At 44.8% G+C, this 20675-nt stretch overlaps 1 protein-coding gene across 5 annotated transcripts in view; it reads left to right on the top strand.

Annotated features, from left to right (window-relative positions):
* Positions 1 to 20675, top strand: part of SIPA1L2 (signal induced proliferation associated 1 like 2) — a 214022-nt gene that overhangs the window by 113973 nt on the left and 79374 nt on the right. For all 5 annotated transcript variants that reach the window (XM_057734789.1, XM_057734787.1, XM_057734784.1 and 2 more), the window contains 2 exons: positions 11971 to 12104; positions 13793 to 13981. In XM_057734789.1, coding sequence (XP_057590772.1) covers positions 11971 to 12104; positions 13793 to 13981 — 323 coding nt within the window. The remainder of the gene's footprint in view (positions 1 to 11970; positions 12105 to 13792; positions 13982 to 20675) is intronic.

The raw sequence follows: 20675 nt of genomic DNA, 5'->3' as shown, positions 1-20675 counted from the left end.
TTTAAAGCAATGTAAGTTTTAAATTCTCATGATTTACTTAAAACGAGAATCTTTAAAATAGGAAGAAAGAAACAAACTTATACAGTTCTTAAAAGTAGCAAACCTGCAGGTTTTTGTTACTTCATCAAACTACCTTAGGTTTCTGTGAGCAGCTAGCTAACTCTGCTGTGTTTCAAACAGAGTAAAATTGACAAGATACCAGTTTCCTACAGCCCTTCCTGCACACACTTGCCATGAGTATCTCTCAAACTTACCTTGAGGGACAGGGGGATTGTTAAGCTTTAGAATTTACGCTTTCTGCTATCTGTGTTGAAATGCACAAAGATATCCCTTTGAATTTCCCCTGAAATCTGCAGGTTAAGGCGAGGTGGCCGTGAGAGGCTGTTGGGATGCCCTTGGCACGCTGGCTCCCAAATTTTTGCTACACTCTCTGAAGGAGGCCTTTGTGCCCATCTCATTTTTCTTGGGGTTTTCTGTGACAAGTACGACAAAAGAAATATGTATCTTGTAGAAATCTTTTGTAAGGGGCTGAACTGGTTTCATGGGGCAGACTCAGAGGGTGTGAGTTTGCTGTGTTCTCTCCCCTCTGCCTAATGTTTATAGTTCCATCATGTGCCCATGACTGTGACAGAGAACTTCTTTGATTTCCCTTTGCCGTTTAGCTTTACAAGCCTTCTTAGGTGTGGGCAGATTGGACTTCTTTTTGAAAAGGTTGGAGCTTTCCAGAAAAGAGTGTTTAGCTGCTCCTGAGTGGACCAGGTAGCCAACAAAAGCCATGTCCATACCACGATGTAGGGTGTAAAACTGGCCTTTCCAAGGTCCATTTTTGCTCCTGTTACTGAGCCCAAGCTTGTACTGCTCCCCGCGTGACAGGCCAGTAAAATCGAGAGATGAGTTTTCGGGGCAAGAAATAGTGGCTTTATTCAGAAAGCCAGCAGACTGAGAAGATGGCAGACTAGTGTCCCAAAGAACCATCTTACCTGAGTTAGAATTCAGGCTTCTTTTATACTAAAAGGGGAGGGAGTGTAGTTGGTTGTTGCAAACTTCTTGGTGTAGGAATCCTTTGTTCTTGCAGCTGTCCCCATAGGTCAGGTCACCATGTTCCTGTAAACTTCCAACAAGATAAATGTTATTCTCTGTTCTGCAACTTTTTATCTCTACATGAGTGGAAAAGTTTATACCTTTAAAGGTCAGAGCCTTGAGAATGGGCTATCTTGTATATTTCAGGCTCTAGGTAACATTCTTAACTTGTAGCAAAAGCAGTAGAATACAAAGGGTAAAGTAAAAGAAACAGATCCACTATGGAGTCAGATTTGTTCTTCCCTTATTATGCCCCAAGATGCCAGCTCTTAAGCCTTAAGTCCCTTCCTGTGTCTGGCCCAGCCCTGGCAGTTGGATCTGCAGCACCTCCACGCATTCTCTCTGAGGCCTCTTTTCTGTAAAAACCATTAGTTCACTAATTTTTTAACTACTCTTACCCAGCTCTATGTAAATTCACCCTTTTCTCCAATCGTAATCTTTGTCATTAATATTTTAACTGATTTGTACGTACGTCTGTTCAATGAACAAATAAAAAGAAAGAATTTTTCTAGTGTACGTATAACAGCCCGCTCACCCCTGTTGATACCAGCTGACGCGTCTATGGCTGAGGAATTGTCTTTTTGCCAGTGGGCAGAGATGTCTGTCCACTCTCGTAGTTGGAGGCTGTGACTGTCAGGTGAGGCAGCCTATCTTGATATAAAGAGAACAGACTGTTCTGAAATCAGGCTCTTGGGTGTACATCCTGAGTTGGGATGTTTTGGGCAAGTTCTTGAACTTCTTTGTGTCTCAGTTAATCATCTACAAAATAGGATCCTAATAAAAACATCTCCGATAAAGGGCTTAGAACAGTGCCTGTCACATAGTATGCATCCCCATTCTCCCAGGGGTTCTTAAATAAATGTATGAGGCTTCTCTCTAAAAAGAAACTAGTGTCCCCAACACTGGTACAGCATTTTTATTTTTTAATTTTTTGGGGGGTACACCAGGTTCAATCATCTGTTTTTATATACATATCCCCGTATGGTACAGCATTTAAAGAGCAGTACTTTATTTTAATGGTTAAAAGATGAAGACAGAAACATCAGGATACTCTTGGATCTCTATGTGGGTGTTGGGAGGGCCAGAAAACTGACATTCTCTTCAATAACCTTTCTCATGTGTGTGATTTGTATAAACATTTGTAAGGGATGCCTCATCCCCCCGCCAAATAAATTTTGTTTTGGTGAAATTTCACCCCACTTTGTAAAATGGCAAATACTGTTCAAAATATCATAATAATGTTTATGGAAAATTTACTTTTAAATTTTGTTACTGAGAAAAGTGAAAAAGAAGAAAATGGAAAAAAAAAAAAAGATGAAGAGAGAAAAAAGTAGAGAGAACCATATGGCAGAGTGGGCCCCGGGGAAAGGTGTCTGGTGAAGTCTGCCACTCCATTCCAAACACATTCACTTAAGTTTCACTAATGTGGCGGTTGTGGGCAGGATACTTTTACATATCAAATGAACCCCATTGCTGAGTGATGCATGGCTGCATTTGTTTTGAATTTCATGCCTGGTGGCTTCTTTTTTTTTTCCCTTCTTCTCCTGGTTTTATACAGTCACTGAAGAAAATTAATAGGGAATTGGACACTATTAAATTCATACGGATAGACTGAGTACCACCTAACAATAGTACTATTCTAAGATGCAAATTCCTCCCTTAGTGGACACAATCAGCTCAGTTCTTAACCTCAGTGTCTGGCCAGTGCCTCCACAAACAGAGCTCCTATTGAGGTCCAGGGGGCTCTTTGCAGGGAGCAGCCACCCAGCTGCACACAAGACTCAGCCTGTAGGTTATCATCGTATGGGTTCCATGTGGCGTAGGGGGCTGGGGAAACGTGTGCTGTGCTGGGACGTCACAGGTCCCGTCCAGCAGCATTGTAGGGCTGTGTGCTCGTTCATCCTATTCATCCTTTGTCCTCTGAAGTGTTCTCAGTCAGTTGTTGAGGAGAAACTAATGCTCTCATATTTCTCTCGGAAGAGGTATTGATACTCTAATATTTCCCTATAGTTTGACCCATGCAGCGGTTAACTGGGAAAACTTCCTTGCATTTTGCTACTGGTGTAAGAAGGAAGAACAAATCTGCCTCCATATTAGATCTGTTTCTTTTACTTTACCCTTTGTGTTTTATTGCTTTTGCTACTAGTTAAGAATGTTGCCTATCATCTGAAATATACAGGAAAGCCCATTCTCAAGGCTCTGACCTTTAAAGATCTATACGGTTCCCATTCAAACAGAGATAAAAAGTTGCAGAACAGAGAATAACTTTTGTCTTGGAGATTTACAGGAACATGGTGACCTGACCTGTGGGGACAGCTGCAAGAACAAAGGATTCCCACCCCAAGAAGTTTGCCAGAACAAAGGATGCCAACACCAAGAAGTTTGCAACAACTAACTATACTCCTCCCTCACCTTGCCTTTAAAAATGCTTTGCTGAAATCCTTCAGGGAGTTTGGGGCTTTTGGGGCACAAGCCACTCATCTCCTTACATGGCCCTGCAGTAAACCTTTCTCTGCTCCAGACTCCAATGTTTGGGTTTGTTTGGTCTCACTGTGCATTGAGCACATGAACTTGGCATTCAGTAACACTGGTACAGTAAAGCTGAAAGTCAAGGTCTTTGGAACATAAGGTCTCAGACCACCTAGAAGGTTAGTAGAACCCACCTACCTTGCATTTGTTCAGATCTAAAATTTATTTCATTTCTGTCCCACTTAAAAAATAAAAGGAAAGCTGGACAACTGTTCCCCTCAGTAATGGCCTGTGTCTCGCAGCTTTTACTCAGTGAACCCTTTCTTGCTCTCCTAGTGGTTTTTCTCCTTCCCATTCTTATAGCAAATGATACTAAAAACTGCATTATCAAAGGAAGCCTTTGATAGCTGCCTCACTTCTCCAGACTTGCACTTTTTATTCAAGGTTTTCTTAAAATTGCATCTTCCAAGATACCGTCCTTATGTTCAGGGCAGATTTGTTGTCTCATCTTTAAGTTGTGTTCGTTTTACTGTGCGTGAGTTGATTTTTATAATTTAGATCTTCACGGTAACCTCATCACCCTTGAGTTACTTTACATGAGGGAGCTCTAAAGACAGACTGTCTAGGTTTGCATCCTGACTCTGTCACAGGGGCTTGTGACCTTGAGCACCTTACTCACCTCTCAGCTTCAGTATTACTATCTGTAAAACGGAGATACCTGCTCATAGGTAGGACATGAATGAGTTAAATTTACATAAGGTGTGTTTAATATTGTTGTTTTCACTGTAATATGTGAGGTTTTCCACGCTTATTTAATGCTTTGGTTAAATTTTGGTCAAAGGAGGCTTCACGTAGCAAAAATGGATCGTTTTCCCCATCATGGTAAATGTGGTAATTTAATCCATGAAACATTAGCAGGGAGTTTGAGATTCTTTGAGGTTCTCTCATGACTCTTAATGTTATCATCTGCAAAAGCAGGTCCTATCGTTTTCTTCATTCGTTCATTTTTGTATTCGTCATTCCTTGTTCGCGTCTTTACAACTCCTGAAACGGGGGGAGGTGACGGAAGATATATCACAGGTAGGAGCTTAGACAGCAGCCACCTGCAGCCATGGGTTTCACCCGGATAGACAGTGAGCTGCCAATTAAATGATCAGCTGGCCCTTCAGAGGACAGAGAACCATGAAAGGAAAGCTCCTGCTGTGTGTACTGACCAGTGCAGGGTGATGGGGCCCAATCCACAGCCGCTAGTGGCTTTGAAGGACTTGTTGATGGCACCCTGTCCGGTGTGGTGCTGACGCCTCAGAGAAATCCCACGAGGCAGAGCCATGGGGCTTCTCGTTTACATGGTGGTCTCGGGAGGCCTGTAGAGTCGTAAGCCTCACCCGTTCAGTCTGTGAGTGACGGACCCAGTACATCTCCCTTCCGAGATACGACAGTACCTGGAAACCACCTTTGGGCTAAGGTTCCACGTAGCCCTTTTTTAAAAAACTCCTCTGCGTTAGAATTTTTTCTTTTCTTTGCTGAGCAGCCAAAGTGCACCACAGAGATGCACTAAATCCCATTTCCTAACCTGAAATCTTGTTAACCGATTTCTTTTCTTTAATCTGGCCCTGTTGTATTTGCATGATATGTGGACTTTCATTCAGCTTTTCCACAGTCTTTTCACAGCTTCCATTCTGCCAAGGAAGGATTTTACTTGATTCCCCCTTGAAGCAATTTTATGGAAATCACGGGCTTGGGATGAGGCCGGGTGTCGGTGGGTGAGGGGCTCATTGTCCTGTGCCCACAGAGGGGAAGGCTCTTGTGATGCAGATGAACTGGCTGCGCTGTCCTGAAGGGGACCAGGTGTCCTTTGAGAGGGTTACCTTGGCTCCCTCCTGGAGACCATAGGGGCCGCCTTCCCTGCTCTTATCTCCACGGTATGCAGGATGCCCCGTATAAAAGCTGGACAGAATGTTACAGTGTGTCGTCGAAGATTGTGATTTCTTTAGAAACACATCCAGGTGACCTGCTGTATCCGTTGGTGAGAACTGAAAGCACTTAGAAAATAGCTACGGGGCCTCAGAACTGGCAAGTCCAAAGGTGTGATGGTGGTACATAGCAGAAATGTCATCTCTACTTGTGTTCAAAAAGTGTGTCTGTGTGAGATGGAGAGAGGAAAATCAAAACCAAGTGTGGGACATGGCTTGAAGAGGTAGACACAAAGGAAAAAATTATTTTTCTCACTAATTTGCCTGCCATCTTTGATGGAAAAGGTAATATACACATTTTGGATTCCCTCATTTAAGGAAAAATTAGTTACTGGTAGAAATTATTCAGTAAAATATTATATATGCCACTGCTTTCTTTAAAAAGACTACCCCGAATGTGATGTAACCTCTGATTACAGATCAGCTTTTTGAGATTAGAAGTATGAATCTCCTTTAGTCTGACTCCTGAACTGTCGGGCTCAAAATCAAAATGCCCCATAATGCTGTTTATTTGATGTTCACTGGCTTTTTGTTTTTCATTGAGTTTTTTGGTCAGTAATATGCCTGCCTTCAGCTATAATGCTTCTCTCAGGTTAATGATGATAAATGTATTACATCTAGTTGGGGTGGGGTGGAGTGGGGATGCTGAGGTTAAGAAATGTTATGTAACTAACTCAAGGTTAAGGAGGTGATAAGTAGGAAGGCTCAGATTCAGAAACCAATTATCAGGCTCATTAGAGTTACAGACATTTAAGAGTAAATGAGTTTAGGACCACTAGTTATATGTGGCAATTTCAACACACACGTTATCTCTCTCCCTTCCAAACACTATAAGGAAATGATAGTGAAGGAATACAAAAAGGACGTAAAGCCCCAAAGGAGCAGAGAACTAGGAAGAAGCCACGTAAGGTAAGATATGCCAAAGCTGATGGAGGAGCAGGATGGTTCCGCAGATCGCAAGACGGTTCTGCCGTGCTGACGGGCAGTGTGTGGCAGGGACAGGCCTTCAGAAGCTCGTCAGTCCACACCACAGAGCAGATACCTCTGAAGGAGGGCTGGTGGGGTGAGCTGTGGTGGAACAGCCGCCGTCAGAGATCTGGGATGCTTCTGAGATGCTGCTTGAGAAAATGCCAGCAGTGGCCACCGCCACCCCATCCAGGCTCTGCCCTGGGACTGCGACTTCTCTGAGTCCCAAAGCCCAGTCTTCTTCCCAGTCATGGCTGTGCCACGTCCACCAGAAATTCTTAGAACTCATAAATGAAATCAGCAAAGTTTCAGGATACAAGATTAATACACAGAGATCAGTTGCTTTTCCATAGACTAATAATGAACTACCAGAAAGAGAGAGTAAAAATACCACTCCCATTTAAAACTGCATCTAAGAGAATAAAACATTTAGGAATAAACTTAATCAAGGAGGTGAAAGACCTGTACTCTGAAAATCATAAAACATTGATGAAGGAAATTGAAGATTATACAAAGAAATGAAAAGATATCCTGTGCTCTTGGATTGGAAGAATATTGTTAAAATGGCATACTACCCAAAGTAATCTACAGGTTGAATGCAGTCCTTATCAGAATACCCATGGTGTTTTTCATAGAACTAGAACAAACAATCTTAAAATTCCTATGGACCCACAAAAAAATCCAAATTATCAAAACAATCTTGAGAAAAAACAACAAAGCTAGAGGTATCACCCTCCCAGACGTCAGACTGTACTACAAGGCTGCAGTAATCAAAACAGCATAGTACTGGCACAAAAACAGACATATAAGTCAATAGAACCGAATAGAGAGCTGAGAAATAAACCTGCGCATTTATGACCAATTAATTTATGACAAAGGAGGCAATATACAGTGGAGAAAAGACAATCTCTTCAGTAAATGGTGCTTGGAAAACTGGACAGCTACATGTAAGAGAGTGAGATTAGAACATTTCCTCACACCATATGTAAAAATAATGTCAAAATGGATTAAAGACCTAAATCTGCTGGACCATAAAACTCAGTGAAGAGAACATAGGCAGAACACTCTTTGACATAAGTCATAACAATATTTTTTTTTTTTGGATCTGTCTCCTGAAGCAAAAGAAATACAAGCAAATATGACCAAGTCGAATCTGATCAAACTTAAAAACTTTTGCACAGCAAAGGAAACCATCCACAAAACAAAAAGACAGTCTACCAAATGGTAGAAAATATCTGCAAATGATATGACCAAGGGGTTAATAATGAAAACATATAAACAGGTCATCCAACTCAATAGCACAAACCAAACAACCCAATCCAAAAATGGGCAGAAGACCTGAATAGACATTTTTCTAAAGAAGATATACAGATGGCCAACCAGCACATGCAAAAATGCTCAACATCACTAATTATTAGAGAAATAAAAATCAAAACAATAATGATAGGTCACCTCACACCAGTCAGAATGGCCATCACCTGAAAGTCCACAAATAACGTATCTTGGCGAGGATGTGGAATAAAGGGAACCCTCCTGCACTGTTGGTGGGAATGTAAATTGGTGCAGCCTCTATGGAGCAGAGCATGGAGGTTCCTCAAAAAACTAAAAATAGAACCACCAGGGACTTCCCTGGTGGTCCAGTGGGTAAGACTCTGCTCTCCCAACAGAGGGAGCCCAGATTCGACCCCTGGTCGGGGAACTAGATCCCGTATGCATGCCACAACTATGAGTCCACATGCTGCAACTAACGATCCTGCATGCTGCAACAAATATCCCGTGTGCCACAACTAAGACCCGGCTCACCCAAAATATTAAATAAATAAAAATAAGTGATAAATATTAAAAGAAAGAACACCGTATCATCCAGCAATTCCACTCTTGGCTATATACCTGGAAAAAAAAATTAGAAAAGATACCCACACCCTAATGTTCATTACAGCACTATTTGCAGTAGCCAAGCTATGGAAGCAACCCAAGTGTCCACCAACAGATGAGTGGATAAAGATCTGGTACATATATAAATGGAATATTACTCAGCCACAAAGAAGAATGAAATTCTGCCATCTGCAGCACTGTGGTTGTACCTAGAGAATATTATGCAAAGTGAAATAACTCAGACAAAGACAAATAATGTATGATATATGTGGAATCTAAAAGATGAAACCAATGAATGTATATAGCAAAACAGAAACAGACTCACTGCTATAAAAACAAATTACCGGTAACCAGTGGGGAAAGGAAAGGGGGGAGGGTCAGGCTAGGGGATTAAGAGATACAGATTATTTTGTATGAAATAGATAAGCAACAGGGATATATTGTACAGCACAAGAAATTATAGCCATTATTTTGCCATAACTTTTAATGGAGTGAAATCTGTGAGAATACTGAATCACTGTGATGTATATCTGAAACTAATATAATATTGTAAATCAGCTATACTTAAAAATTTTTTTTGAAGGACTTGGCCTCATCTGGAGGGGCAGTGAATGTTCCCAGTGGACACGATGTTTGCATTGAACCTGGAACAATGAATAAGAATGTCAAGTGAAGAAAAGTGGGAGAGGTGCCAGGCAGAGGGGCAAAGGCGTATGAGTGAGGACATTTATGAGAGAAGAGCCTGCACAGAGACGGGATGATAGCATTGAGGACTTTAAAGGAGAAGGTGGTTTGATGGAAGGAACGGGAGACAGAAGGATAGGCTTTCCAACAGGAAGTATGAAGACAGAAGCAGGATCAGGAAGGACAACCATGAGCTGAAGATGGAGCCTTGGGAAACACCCATGAGGAGACGCCAGGGGAGGAGCCACAGAGGAGACCCAGGAGGAAAGAGCTGGGAGAGGCCCCACTCTTGAAAGGGTCGTCCCAGAGATCTAGGAAGTGGAGGGTCCCAGCCCAAAGTGGGTGGCCAGTGGTGCAAACATGACGGACAGGTCTGCTAAGGCAGAGACTGGAAGGTAGGTGCTGGCTTTGGCAGCAAGATGCTGTGGAGTACGGAGCAGAGCAGTAGCGCAGAAGAAGGTGCGAGGTGGTTGAGGACTCAGTAGTCATTGAGAAAATGGGAAGAGAGAGAGAGAGATTACTTGAGGAATAGCAGTTCTCTTCCCTGGAGGCAGTGGGGCTGAAACAGCTGGGGCGGGGGGAGTGAAATGGTTATAACTTGTGTCTGTGCCAGAGACCCATCGGCTTGCGACGACTACCAGCTCTTCCTCTCGTGGACCTTCTGCTTCCTCCCCAGTTTAAAAAAAAAGGTACTTTGCATACAGTGAAATTCACCCCTTTCAAGTGTGCAGTTCTCAGAGTTTTGACAAATGAATGTGTTGTGTAACCGCTACCACAGTCACGATGTGGGGTAATCGCCCCGGAAACACCCCCCACCCCCGACACCGTGCACCCCTGGAGCCAGCCGCTGTTGCCACTGCTCTGTCATCCGTCCCTAGAGCACCTGCTAAGTGTGCGAGCAGCACGCACACACTTCAGGAGTTTTAGTTGTCACGTATCAGAATTAATCATTTGATTCACTTAATCCGGGCTCTCAGTTTTATCCTGAAAAGGGGTTTTGTTTATTTGTTCCCTCTCCCTAAAATAATTTGAAGCTCTTTTGATTTGTGTCACGGGTTTCATCAGACGCCTGATGAGGAACCGATTTGAGCATTTTTGTGGGTAATTTCTTGAAATGGGTTCTCAGTGTATCATGCTAAGTAACTCTTCGGGGTAAATAACTCATTTTTCCAATGTACGTGTAATTTCACTGGAGTCCTGCATGTTTGTAACAGTTAACCAGACTATTGTCAGAGTTATCCATGAAAAACAAAGGCTCGTTTCTTGTTGTATAAGTCCAGGACTAAGTCAGTAATTCACCGTTCAGTCCCTAAAATAGTGGCCTTACTGTTTCTAGCATTGACTGGCTCAAAAGGGAAATTGTCAGTAAATATTTCATTTGGTTGCAAGAAATAAAAAGTAAGTGATCTGCCTTTTAAGATGTAGCCAGTGTTCATTAGTGGCTTTAGATAATGAGTGATATAAATGCTATTTTTCTTTGCTGAACTTAACCTGTTTTCTACTTTCTGAATAACATTCCTTATTCCTTCAGAAATTACCGTGGCAAAAAATGTTAGCCTAACCCAAAGCCTTTGGAATACCTATGGCTTTTTTCAAGCTTACAAACATTTGGTATAGTATTTTTTTTTCATTTTTTTTCAGATCTTTATTGGAGTATAATTGCTTTACGATGCTGTTTTCTTAACTGAAAACTATAAGTCAGAAAGATTGGCCAGAACCACTAAGGTGACATTGAAAAGGGATAAAAGTGATTTTGCATATGGGTTGAAAAAATCAATTTTATAAATGTGCACCTTGGAGAACGGACCAGGCAGCAGTTCATTAGGAAATAAATGAATAACACCTGGGGCTTTGCAAGGACCGCTTGCTCTGCATGGCTTACTGGTGTGAAGGGGTTGCTAAAATCCAGAAGCAGCATGAATAAACGTTTGGGTAATTGCATCCTCTATTTTGTATGGTCGGAGCACATCTGAGTGTCGTGTTAAGCTTGGGTCCTTGCAGAAGACAACACTTAAAAAGTCTGGTTGCAGTGAAGCTTTTTTACTTCTTTTTAGCAGAGTTCACTCACGTGTCCAGGAGGGATTCTCACAAAGTAGTGAGCTTGCCATCACTGGCAGCGTTCAGGCTAGAATACATGCTTCATGAGTGGGGAGTTTTTCTCAATCATGACTCCACTCCTGAGACAGCGCCTGGCACACGGCTGTTGAGTGTATCAATAAGAGCCTAATGACCATCTCCTAGGAAGAACGTCCTCGGGGGTCCCTGTGCTGGGTGGAAAGGAGGGCCTCAGAATCCATTCCTCCTGTGAGGTTGGGTGCATTTAGATCTCTCTGGGACCAGTGACTTTATGTGAAAGAAATGATTAGCTGGTAACATAGTAAACTCAACAGTATTCGTCGAAGTAATTTGGACTCAGCAGCTTAATGACCTTTTATGCATTTTCAGTCGGCCTCTCAGTTTTGCTTTAGACTCTTAGGTGCTATCGTGACATCCTCATGACAGGGTGGTCTTTGCCACCCTCCTGTTTGCCGAGATGAATCTGGCTCGTCTGAGTGATCAGGTCACCTCTGGTGCCCTGGATGTCCTTCCCAGCTGGAGGAAAACTGTTCAGTCTTGGTTCTTCAAGTCTCCAGGTTCCTCTTTTAACAGTTTCTAAGATGGCAACATTCTTTCCAATGATGCCAAACTCAAGTTCGGGGCCCCGCTGCTCATGAACTAGTGAGAAGCAGAGTGGGAGGGCGAAGTAGCAGAAAGTGAGAGGTAAACGTGCATCTGATCTGGAAGCCAAAACACTTGATCACACGTGGGGCAATCCTGCACCAGAGCCACGGGTACATCTTCAGGGATTACATACATAGGCTGAAAGATACCCATCCTCTTCTTGGTTCGCTTCTTCTCATGCCACCGCTCTCTTCCATCACAGAACACCAAAACTACTTTGGAATCGATGAGAACCTCGGCCCTGTGGCAGTCAGCATCCGGAGGGAGAAGGTGGAAGACCCCAAGGAGAAAGAAGGGTCCCAGTTCAACTACCGGGTGGCTTTCAGGACGAGCGAGGTACTGGGTGCTCGTGGTGTCTGTCCTGGGCTGGGCCTCAGGGTCATTGCTTGGTTAAGGTGTTGCTTTCATCGTCAGTGTTGCTCACAGCAGTTAAGATGACCGAAGGGCTTACACTGTTTTGTTCCAAATAAGAAATTTGAAAACCTGGGATGGATATTAAGTGGCAGTGATTTTACTGCCACCTCGCATGACGGAAAGAATAAAATGATCAGAATGCAAGGTTTGGGGCCCGAGGCAGAGGACAAACGTGAGCTATATGATTCACGTCAGAAATGAAAGATGACTTTAGAATCGAATGCAGAAAACCAGGAGGCCGCCCGTGGGGTGAGTGTTGGCTGAGCGTGTCTGCAGGTCCAGCCCTTCATCCCGCCAGGACCCGGGCGACTTCCCCGCTGGTCTTGCTTTGAGTGGAAAGTGCGACTGTTACACAGATGCCCGCCGCATGGAGCCAGGTAGGCGCGGATGTTGATTTATATGAAGAACTAGATCTGCCCCGTACTTTAGGTTTTACCCGCTTGACTGTTGTAATTAGATGGGAATGTGTTGGGCACATGGGTATTTCGGTGACTCCTTCTGGATCAGAGTACAGGGAGCCCCGGAGCCCCTCGCCGGCCCTGCCCAAGCCTGGTACCTGGTATGTATTTGGTGCTCCCGTGACCCGGGCTCTGTGCCACAAATAGGAGAGGAAGCCCTCTCTGGAGGGGGCGTGTTTTAAGTTACGGACCTGCACCGTCCAGTTCAGTAGCTGGTAACCCCGTGTGGCTACTTACATTGAAGGGAATTGAGTAAAATAAAAAATGTGGCTCCTTGGTCGCACCCGTCACAGGTCAGGTGCTCCGCAGCCACTCGACCTGGTGGCTCCCGTGTCAGCCAGTGCAGGCAGAGGGCCGTCTCATCACTGCAGAAAGCCCCGTTGCGTGGCGGCGCCCTGGACCACTGTGCACATGCCAGGCGCCCGTGTTACCACCGTCACCACGGCTGCTTTGTAACAGGAGCCGGGCAGTGGGGTGGGATTAGAACCCGGCCTCTTGGTTGGCAGTGTTGGGTTTCCTCTCTCAGCATATTAGACCTGGGATTAGATTAGATGTATCAGGACAGTGGCTCCACGCTTTCATGACGTGTTTGAGGACATATCACAGATGAAGAGGCAGAATCCGGCAGTGGTCTTCCTGGCCCTGCATCGCCTGCCCACGCAGCATGGCACCACTCAGCCTCGGGAATTGTCAGCAATAGAAAGTTAAATAGGAGAAGAGGAAGAGTGATGATGAAAGAAGATGATATAGAGAAGAAGGGGAATGGGTGAAGGAAAACAGGAGGGTGGAGGAGGTGATTGCGGCTGGCCCAGCCCTAGAACCTAGGACCCCAGGCCTTCCTCGGTGTCCCTCTCATGTTGGTTTTGATTGTGGTGGGAGTGACTTTATGTCCCCAGCAGTACTTGGCCACTTCTGGTTATATCAGCCCCGCCAGGCTCCTTCCTGACCCCTGAATCCTTCTGTTGTGTAAAGACTGAGTTCTGTCAAGTGTTGAATTTGTTTCTTCAGAGCAAGAACTTTTAGCCGCTTTTGCCCCACTCCGAAAAGAGCCTTTGCTACCTACTTGTTTCCTTAAGGCAACTAAAAAGCTATGCTTTAAAGAGGTGACCAGGAATAAATGTTAACTGAAGTGTGCTATTTTTGCCCCTGCAGCTGACAACCCTGAGGGGGGCAATTTTGGAAGATGCCGTACCCTCTACCGCCAGGCATGGGACCGCACGCGGACTCCCCCTCAAAGAAGTTCTGGAATATGTCATCCCAGAGCTGAGCATCCAGTGTCTGAGGCAGGCCTCAAGCTCGCCCAAGGTCTCAGAGCAGCTCCTCAAGCTCGATGAGCAAGGGGTGCGTATCACGTGGGAGACTGTAAGCATGTGGGACTTTGTGTCTGTGTTTCTGAATGTTTTGGATTTTTCCTTTCCATCTTCCTTTGAAGGTCATTACTTTTTTAATGGCTTAAAGCATTTTCTCTCCAGTTTTTCTTGAATATGCCTCTGTTCTAGTTTAGAAGTGTGATGCCTTCATCATACGGGTAACATACCTCCTGCTGAGTTGTGACTTGCATTGTTTTTACCAAGGTTGTGGTACGTCCCAGCCAGCAGGAGCAGGTCTAATTCATGATTATTAGAGATCGCTGGTGTATTTCCCCAGGGTTTAAAGAACTCACGTCGGGCCTTTCCCTGAACCAACATTTATCCTTGTCTACTATATGCAAAGTGTCATGCTAACAGATGGCAGTGAACACCATGCCTCTGGAGGACTGAAGCTAAGACCTGGTGCCTACCCTTAGGGCCACTAAGACAAAGAGCACAATGGCTTTTGCAAGGCAGAGTGTGGTCGTGGGCCATGGAGACATTGAAATGCAGTGTGTGCTCTGGGAAAAGAGAAAGTTACATCTGAAGGAGGTGGTGGTGTAACGGGCCTGTAGACTGGAGTAGAACTCCAACAGAGAGATACAAGTGGTTGGCTCTTTTAGAAACTATGACTAGTTTCTTTACAAGAAAAGAGCATACACAGGGAGTCTGGGAGTTAAAACAGCAACAAAGTATGTTGATGCTGCAGCATTTAAGAGTGAATGCTGGGCTAAGGAGTTAGCACTTGATGCAGGAGGCAGTAGAGAGCACAGGAGGTTTGCCAAGTAGGACGTGACATGCTCGTAGCTATATTTTAGGAAGATTATTCTGGTAGAAGGGAATTGGACGGGCTGGTGAAGGCAGAGCCTCATGGTGACCTGGAGCTCAGTGATGTGATTATTGACCTCATCCAGGAAAGAATTAATGATGGGTAGGATTTAGATGGTGGCCCAGAAGATGGAAAGAAGTCTTTTGACTTCAGATGCGAGGTAATTTGTAGGCGAAACCAAGAGGTACCGTGCCCAAGGGTATGCAGTTTATTTTAAATGAGTGGATTTGTTTTTAAATACATGCTTTACAAAAAGAAAAAGATAACTGTGATGTCTTTCCAGAATTTTCCAAGGGTGATGTCTTTCTAGAATCATCCAGTTCTTTTGCATGTTTTGGCAAGAATATGCTGTATTTCTTGGTTGACCCAGTAACACTTCCTGTGGTATATTGGTGGCATATTTGATACTCAGATGGGTGGAATTCTAAAAGAGATGAAGTTGTAATTGCACTAGCAAACGAACACTGCTTTCTCAGCCAGAGGAAGCAGGCACTATGACACTCAAAATGGATAATCCTGCAATCTGTCTGTCTCGGGAATGAAGGCCGATATATTAAAAACAACAACTAAATCAAACCAAAACTTGAACCCTGAGCAATTGACTTCTAAAATCCCTCAGAAGAGTTCCCCATGGTCATCGCTGGTAAAGTGTCCGTAGAATGGCCATGAGGTAGTGGAGGAAATCCTGTTGTCATGGAGGGACAGAGGGGGCATGTCACTGCTGGTCCAGGGGCTCAGAATTCAGGCGGGCTTGGTGGAAAGGACAGCATTTGTCACCGAACCAAGCTTGGGTCCGCTCGCCTGCACGCAGTCAAGCCAGTCTCCTGATGCTGGGTTGTGGTGAAGGAAAGTGGAGTGTTTGTTGTAAAATCAGTGATACAAGGAGAACGGGTGCCTTGTGCTCAGAAACCCCAAACTCCCCGAAGGGTTTCAGCAGAGCATTTTTTAAAGGCCAAGTGAGGGAGGGGCATCCCAGGGTCTGTGATCAGCTCGTGCACAGTTCTCTGATTGGTTGATGGTGATCAATCCTTAGGTGCCAGAAAGTCTGGGAGCTCATGATCACCAAGTAATTTCTTCCATTTGGGGGTGGCTTTAGCATCTGAAAAACAACTCAGGAAACAAGCATCGGGTACTATTATCTGGGTACTTCAGAGAAGAGCTACAGCAGAGGATGTGGGGGAGGGGGTCTGTCCCAGGAAGGCCTCGTAGGGTCCTGCTGGGTTACACATTCACTTCTGTGTCATGAAAGAAAGGTGCCCTTCCACCCCCCACCCCCCCCAACCGTGGGCTTCGTCCCTTTCTGTTTCTAGTGTGTGTTGCCTCTCCCCTGAATACCCGTCCCTTAGCTGCTGGGTAGCAGGTGCCGGGGATGAGGTGTTTGGTCCTCAGGCTGCTGTGGAGGAAGCCATGGGTGGCCCAGGCTCCCCCAGCCTGGATCCTGAAGCCCAAGCCCTGAGAGACATTAGAGCAGCTACAGGTGACTGTCTCCCCACAGAATGAAGCAGGCACTTGGGATGCTGTCCGACAGAATAGGTCCAGAAGCTACCCCGGTGGGGAGCACTGAAGATGATAAAAATGGTCATGCCAGGGAATTTTTCTTAAACTAATAAGCCTTTGAATGAACACCTGTTTACAATCTGATGTCAAAGAATTAATTTTGAGATCTGGGTTCTTCTTTTAAGCAAATCGGTGTATTGTATAGCTGTAATTGTATTCAGGGGTTTTTGCTTTCAAGATTATATTTGACTGGTATACCTTCTTAATGGTGTACGATGTGGCATTTTAACTTCCCACAACTCTTTTTTTTTTTAACTTTTTATTTTTTTATTTTTTACAATTAACTGCATATATTTAGAGTGTACAATTTGGTATCCCAATCTCCCAATCCCACAACTTTTAAAGGTATCTAATGTCCATGACATCAAGAAGAAATACTATTTGTGTTTGTCTCTAAAACGCATCAGACAGCTCTTCTAACATCTTAGTTTCTAAGGGATCCTTAAATGGTGCACTAACCTGTCGGGGTGTTAGAGAATTTCTTTTGGGTAGTGCTGTTTTTATCCACTTTCCTAATAGAAAATCTGCCCAGGGAGGGGGATGGGCTGGTTTTACGTTACGGTTCTTAAGGGCTTTTAATTTTGAAAAAATACTTGATATATTGTTTTCTGCTTTCTTGGAGTTTGGAATCCATTCCTGGTTTGACAGTCACTGTGTTTATCTGCTCTGCACAAGACATGTTGTAGTAGTGGCAGGTACAGTAGGTATCAGATTATTCATTCCATTCTTTACATTTGGTAGGATGTTTTGAGCAGGAAGACCCCATGCCATGGAGAATTATAAGATGTGTAATTATTAATCAGGACTTTTAAAAAGTTTTGTTACTTTATCTACATAAATTTACCTCTCCACTTCTAAGCTTCCATTTTTCCTTTTTTAAAAGACTATCATAGTTTATGTAACAGGTGAATTCCTAAGATTATATAGGTTGACTTTTTTTTTTAATTGAATTATAGTTGATCTACAATGTGTTAGTTTCAGGTCTACAGCAAAGTGATTCAGTTATAGATATGTATGTATTCCTTTTCAGATTCTTTTCCATTATAGGTTATTACAAGATATTGAATATAGTTCCCTGTGCCATACAGTAAGTCCTTAGTGTTTATTTTATATATAGTGGTGTGTATCTGTTAATCTCAAACTCCTAATTTATCTTTAGCCCCTAGGTTGACTTCTTAAAAAAAATAATTCAGATAAATTATGACAGCTCACTGACTTAGAATGTTAAGTCATCTTTGGGTTAATTTGTTCATAAGCCAATTACCCCTTCTGCTCTTGTCTCCTCACCCACATATATGTTCACTCACACACCAGGTTTACTTGACACAAAGTCAAGCAGCTCTAAATACACGAGACCACACGCTTCGAACAGGTGGTTGCGTTGGGAGAGTGCAGGGGAAGAGCTTTCCTGCACACTTGGATTTATTTTCAAGGCCATTCTGAGGCTCTGCTTTTTGTCACCTTCCTTTAAATTTAAATGGTCATGTCGGTAACGACAAGGCTCCTGGCCTTGGGAAGAGAGCACTCAGTTTTTGTGCGGTTCCAGGAGGCAAGGGAGTCGTGTACCAGCTTATCTGCCTGTCTGTGCAGGCCCTGCGTGTCCGGCTCTGGGCACGGAAGCAGCACAGAGCTTTGACAAGCAGATGGTTTTAGATTTTGACCGTGGTGACGCCCGAATGCCAGCTTTGTTCACCGCAGGACAGTGGGACTGCCTGTGATGGGCATCAGAACAGTTAACGGAAGGTCGGTGGTATGGGTACGTGGTTAGACTCAGCCTGAGGTGTAGAGGCCTTAGGAACAAGACTTGTTGCGAGAGAATTGGGGGTTTCAGTTCATGGGGACCTGGAGTCTGTCCTTCTGTTGGTAGCGCAATCAGGCTGAAGAGGTGGGCCAGATTTCTAATGAATCTGGGGCAGGAGGGGTCAGCCTTGGTATTGAGTTTCCATTGATTTCATTTTCTAAGAGACTCAAGCGAGAGATGTCTCTTCCTTCACACAGTGTTTCACCCGGTTACCGTTTTAGTGGAATCGCAGCCCTTGTAGTAAACAGACCACAGTGGTTTATTCTCAGTCCCCGGAGCAGAGCTCTAGGGGCTGGGACAAGAATCCTGGGGCTTTGAAGTCTGTTTTAGCCGCATCCCCGGGTTCCTATGGGCCCAGGGCTGTTTGGGTGGAAAGCAGATCCGGTTCCCGCTTGGGATGTAGACACAGGCTGGTCTGTCCGATGGCTGGAAGGAAAGGGGTGTGAGTGGACAGCACTGCACTCTGCAAGGAAGCCCTGGGGGGTTTCAGGTCTCCAGGTGTTTGGCCTTTGCGGGGAACATCAAATCCACAAGGGTCAGGAATCAGAGGGAAACTGTGCCCCTCCAGGAAGGGCTCTGCTTCACCCACGTAGGGCCGCCCCAGCCTGCTCTGCAAAGAGGCGGAGGAAGGGTTTCCTGCTGGGGATGGCTGGGCCGCCTGGGACAAGCGGCAGGTGTGGCAGGGCCGCGGGGTGAGGTGGCTCAGGAGGAGGCGACAGGGCGTTAGGGGAGCAGCAGGCAGAGGAGCAGAGGGAGGCAGGGAAGACAGCAGCCCCAGGACAGTGAGCTCCCAGGATGCAGGTGACAGTACAGCCGCCCCGCGGGGTGCAGGGGAAGCAGGGCTGCAGGGATGTGTGGGCGCGGGGTCGTGGGACCCTGGGTACACGTGCCCACTGATCACACTCCGCAGAATTTCTGGGGGATCCTCCGAAAGGCCAGGACCAGACAACTGGGGAGAGCAGAAGTCCTCTGCTAACGGCGGAAGAGAGGTCAAACCATCACGGTGTCGCGGAGGTGAGGCAGTCACGTAGAGGTCTCATTAGAGGATTAACCCCGTTCTGACAGTCACCAGGGTCATCCACGTCTGCAGTGACCGTTGCCAATCCCATTGTTTACTAAAGTACTTTCAGAGCCTGGAGTGTCTTCTGAGTCACTCAGAACAATTAGTGTTTATAGTGAAATAATACAAGGCGTTTGTATTATAACTTTTTTTTTTGAAGATGATGGTCTATTTGCAGTAACTGTGGCGTCTCCTTTATTTGAATAGAGTCGATCAGAAACATTTATTCCTCAATCTTTGGATGCGTGGACATGCTTTTTTGTCTTGACGCTGCTAAGGAACTAGCTCGGCACAACTCATAACACTAATACCTTATGCCCGGCATCTCACAGCCCCACACGCAGGGCCTGGAAGCGCGTCTTCACTGTGTGACTGGGGCCTGTGCGCTGTCCCCCCGCTCCGCCACCCCCCTCATGGGAGCCATCCCTGTAGGCAGCTCATCCGGTCAGGTTGTGAACAGGTGATTGATGTCTCGCCTTTGGTTCCTCCCCTCCCCCGTAGCACTCAGAAGGTGGAGCGCACGCAGAATGTACTGGTGTTCGGCTCCCCACTCAGCTCTGAGCATCCCCTAGCATCCCTGCTGAGATGCTCAAGCAGGCGGATCCCTACCTTTCTCGGATTGTACATTGTCATAGGTCACGCGAATGAGACTGCTCTTATCACTTTGCCGCTCGAAGGAAATGAGTACCGTTTTGCCTTATGTTGCTGATATAGTCAGCTATGAGTTTTGATTAAAGGCTCTGTTTTACAGCTTGATAATAAAAGGGAGCAGTGTTGTGGATAGATGCCTTTAGGGAACAGGTGAGGGCTGATAATCCGTCAGCCTTTGAGGCTCAGGTTGCTGCTAGTAAGATGAAGTGCCCAGATTTCCTGAGTGACAGGTAGTTCCTCTTTAGGGAAAATAAGAAAGCTGTAAAGGTGGATCCGGTTTCTCCCCGGCCTTGGGAGAAAGCAGTGTGGCAGCTTCCAGCATGATACGGGATGGACGGGGAGACAGAGTTACAGCAGGAACTCTTCAATTGCTATTAAAATTCTTTATGTCTGTTATATATTTAGCAGATGTTTTCTAGATAGTCAAAAACATAGAAATGACTGTAATTGTTCAGCCAGAGTTACTTTTATGGAAACAAAACATTATTTTGTCAATATACATATATCACACTTTCCACTGGGATTCTTGCCTTATCAGACCTGAATTTGATTTGTTTTTTTCATTATAGTCTTTCATATTTCCATGAATGTTCAAACAACGACAACAAAAAATGATTAGAAACCAGAGAGGGAAAACTTTTTAAAGTGTGCAGTCTTCTTTTCCTTCTAACTTGGAAGAGAATGCTCATTACTATACAGAGGGCATAAGATTAAAGATTTCCACAGTTGTATTTTAAATAAATGCTTGAAGCTGGCTGTCCATTTTGGAAACCTGGCAGCTCCCACAT

This window comes from Hippopotamus amphibius, chromosome 5 (genome assembly GCF_030028045.1).
Source record: "Hippopotamus amphibius kiboko isolate mHipAmp2 chromosome 5, mHipAmp2.hap2, whole genome shotgun sequence".
NCBI classification, from domain to species: domain Eukaryota; kingdom Metazoa; phylum Chordata; class Mammalia; order Artiodactyla; family Hippopotamidae; genus Hippopotamus; species Hippopotamus amphibius.
This window is presented reverse-complemented; position numbering and strand designations above follow the sequence as displayed.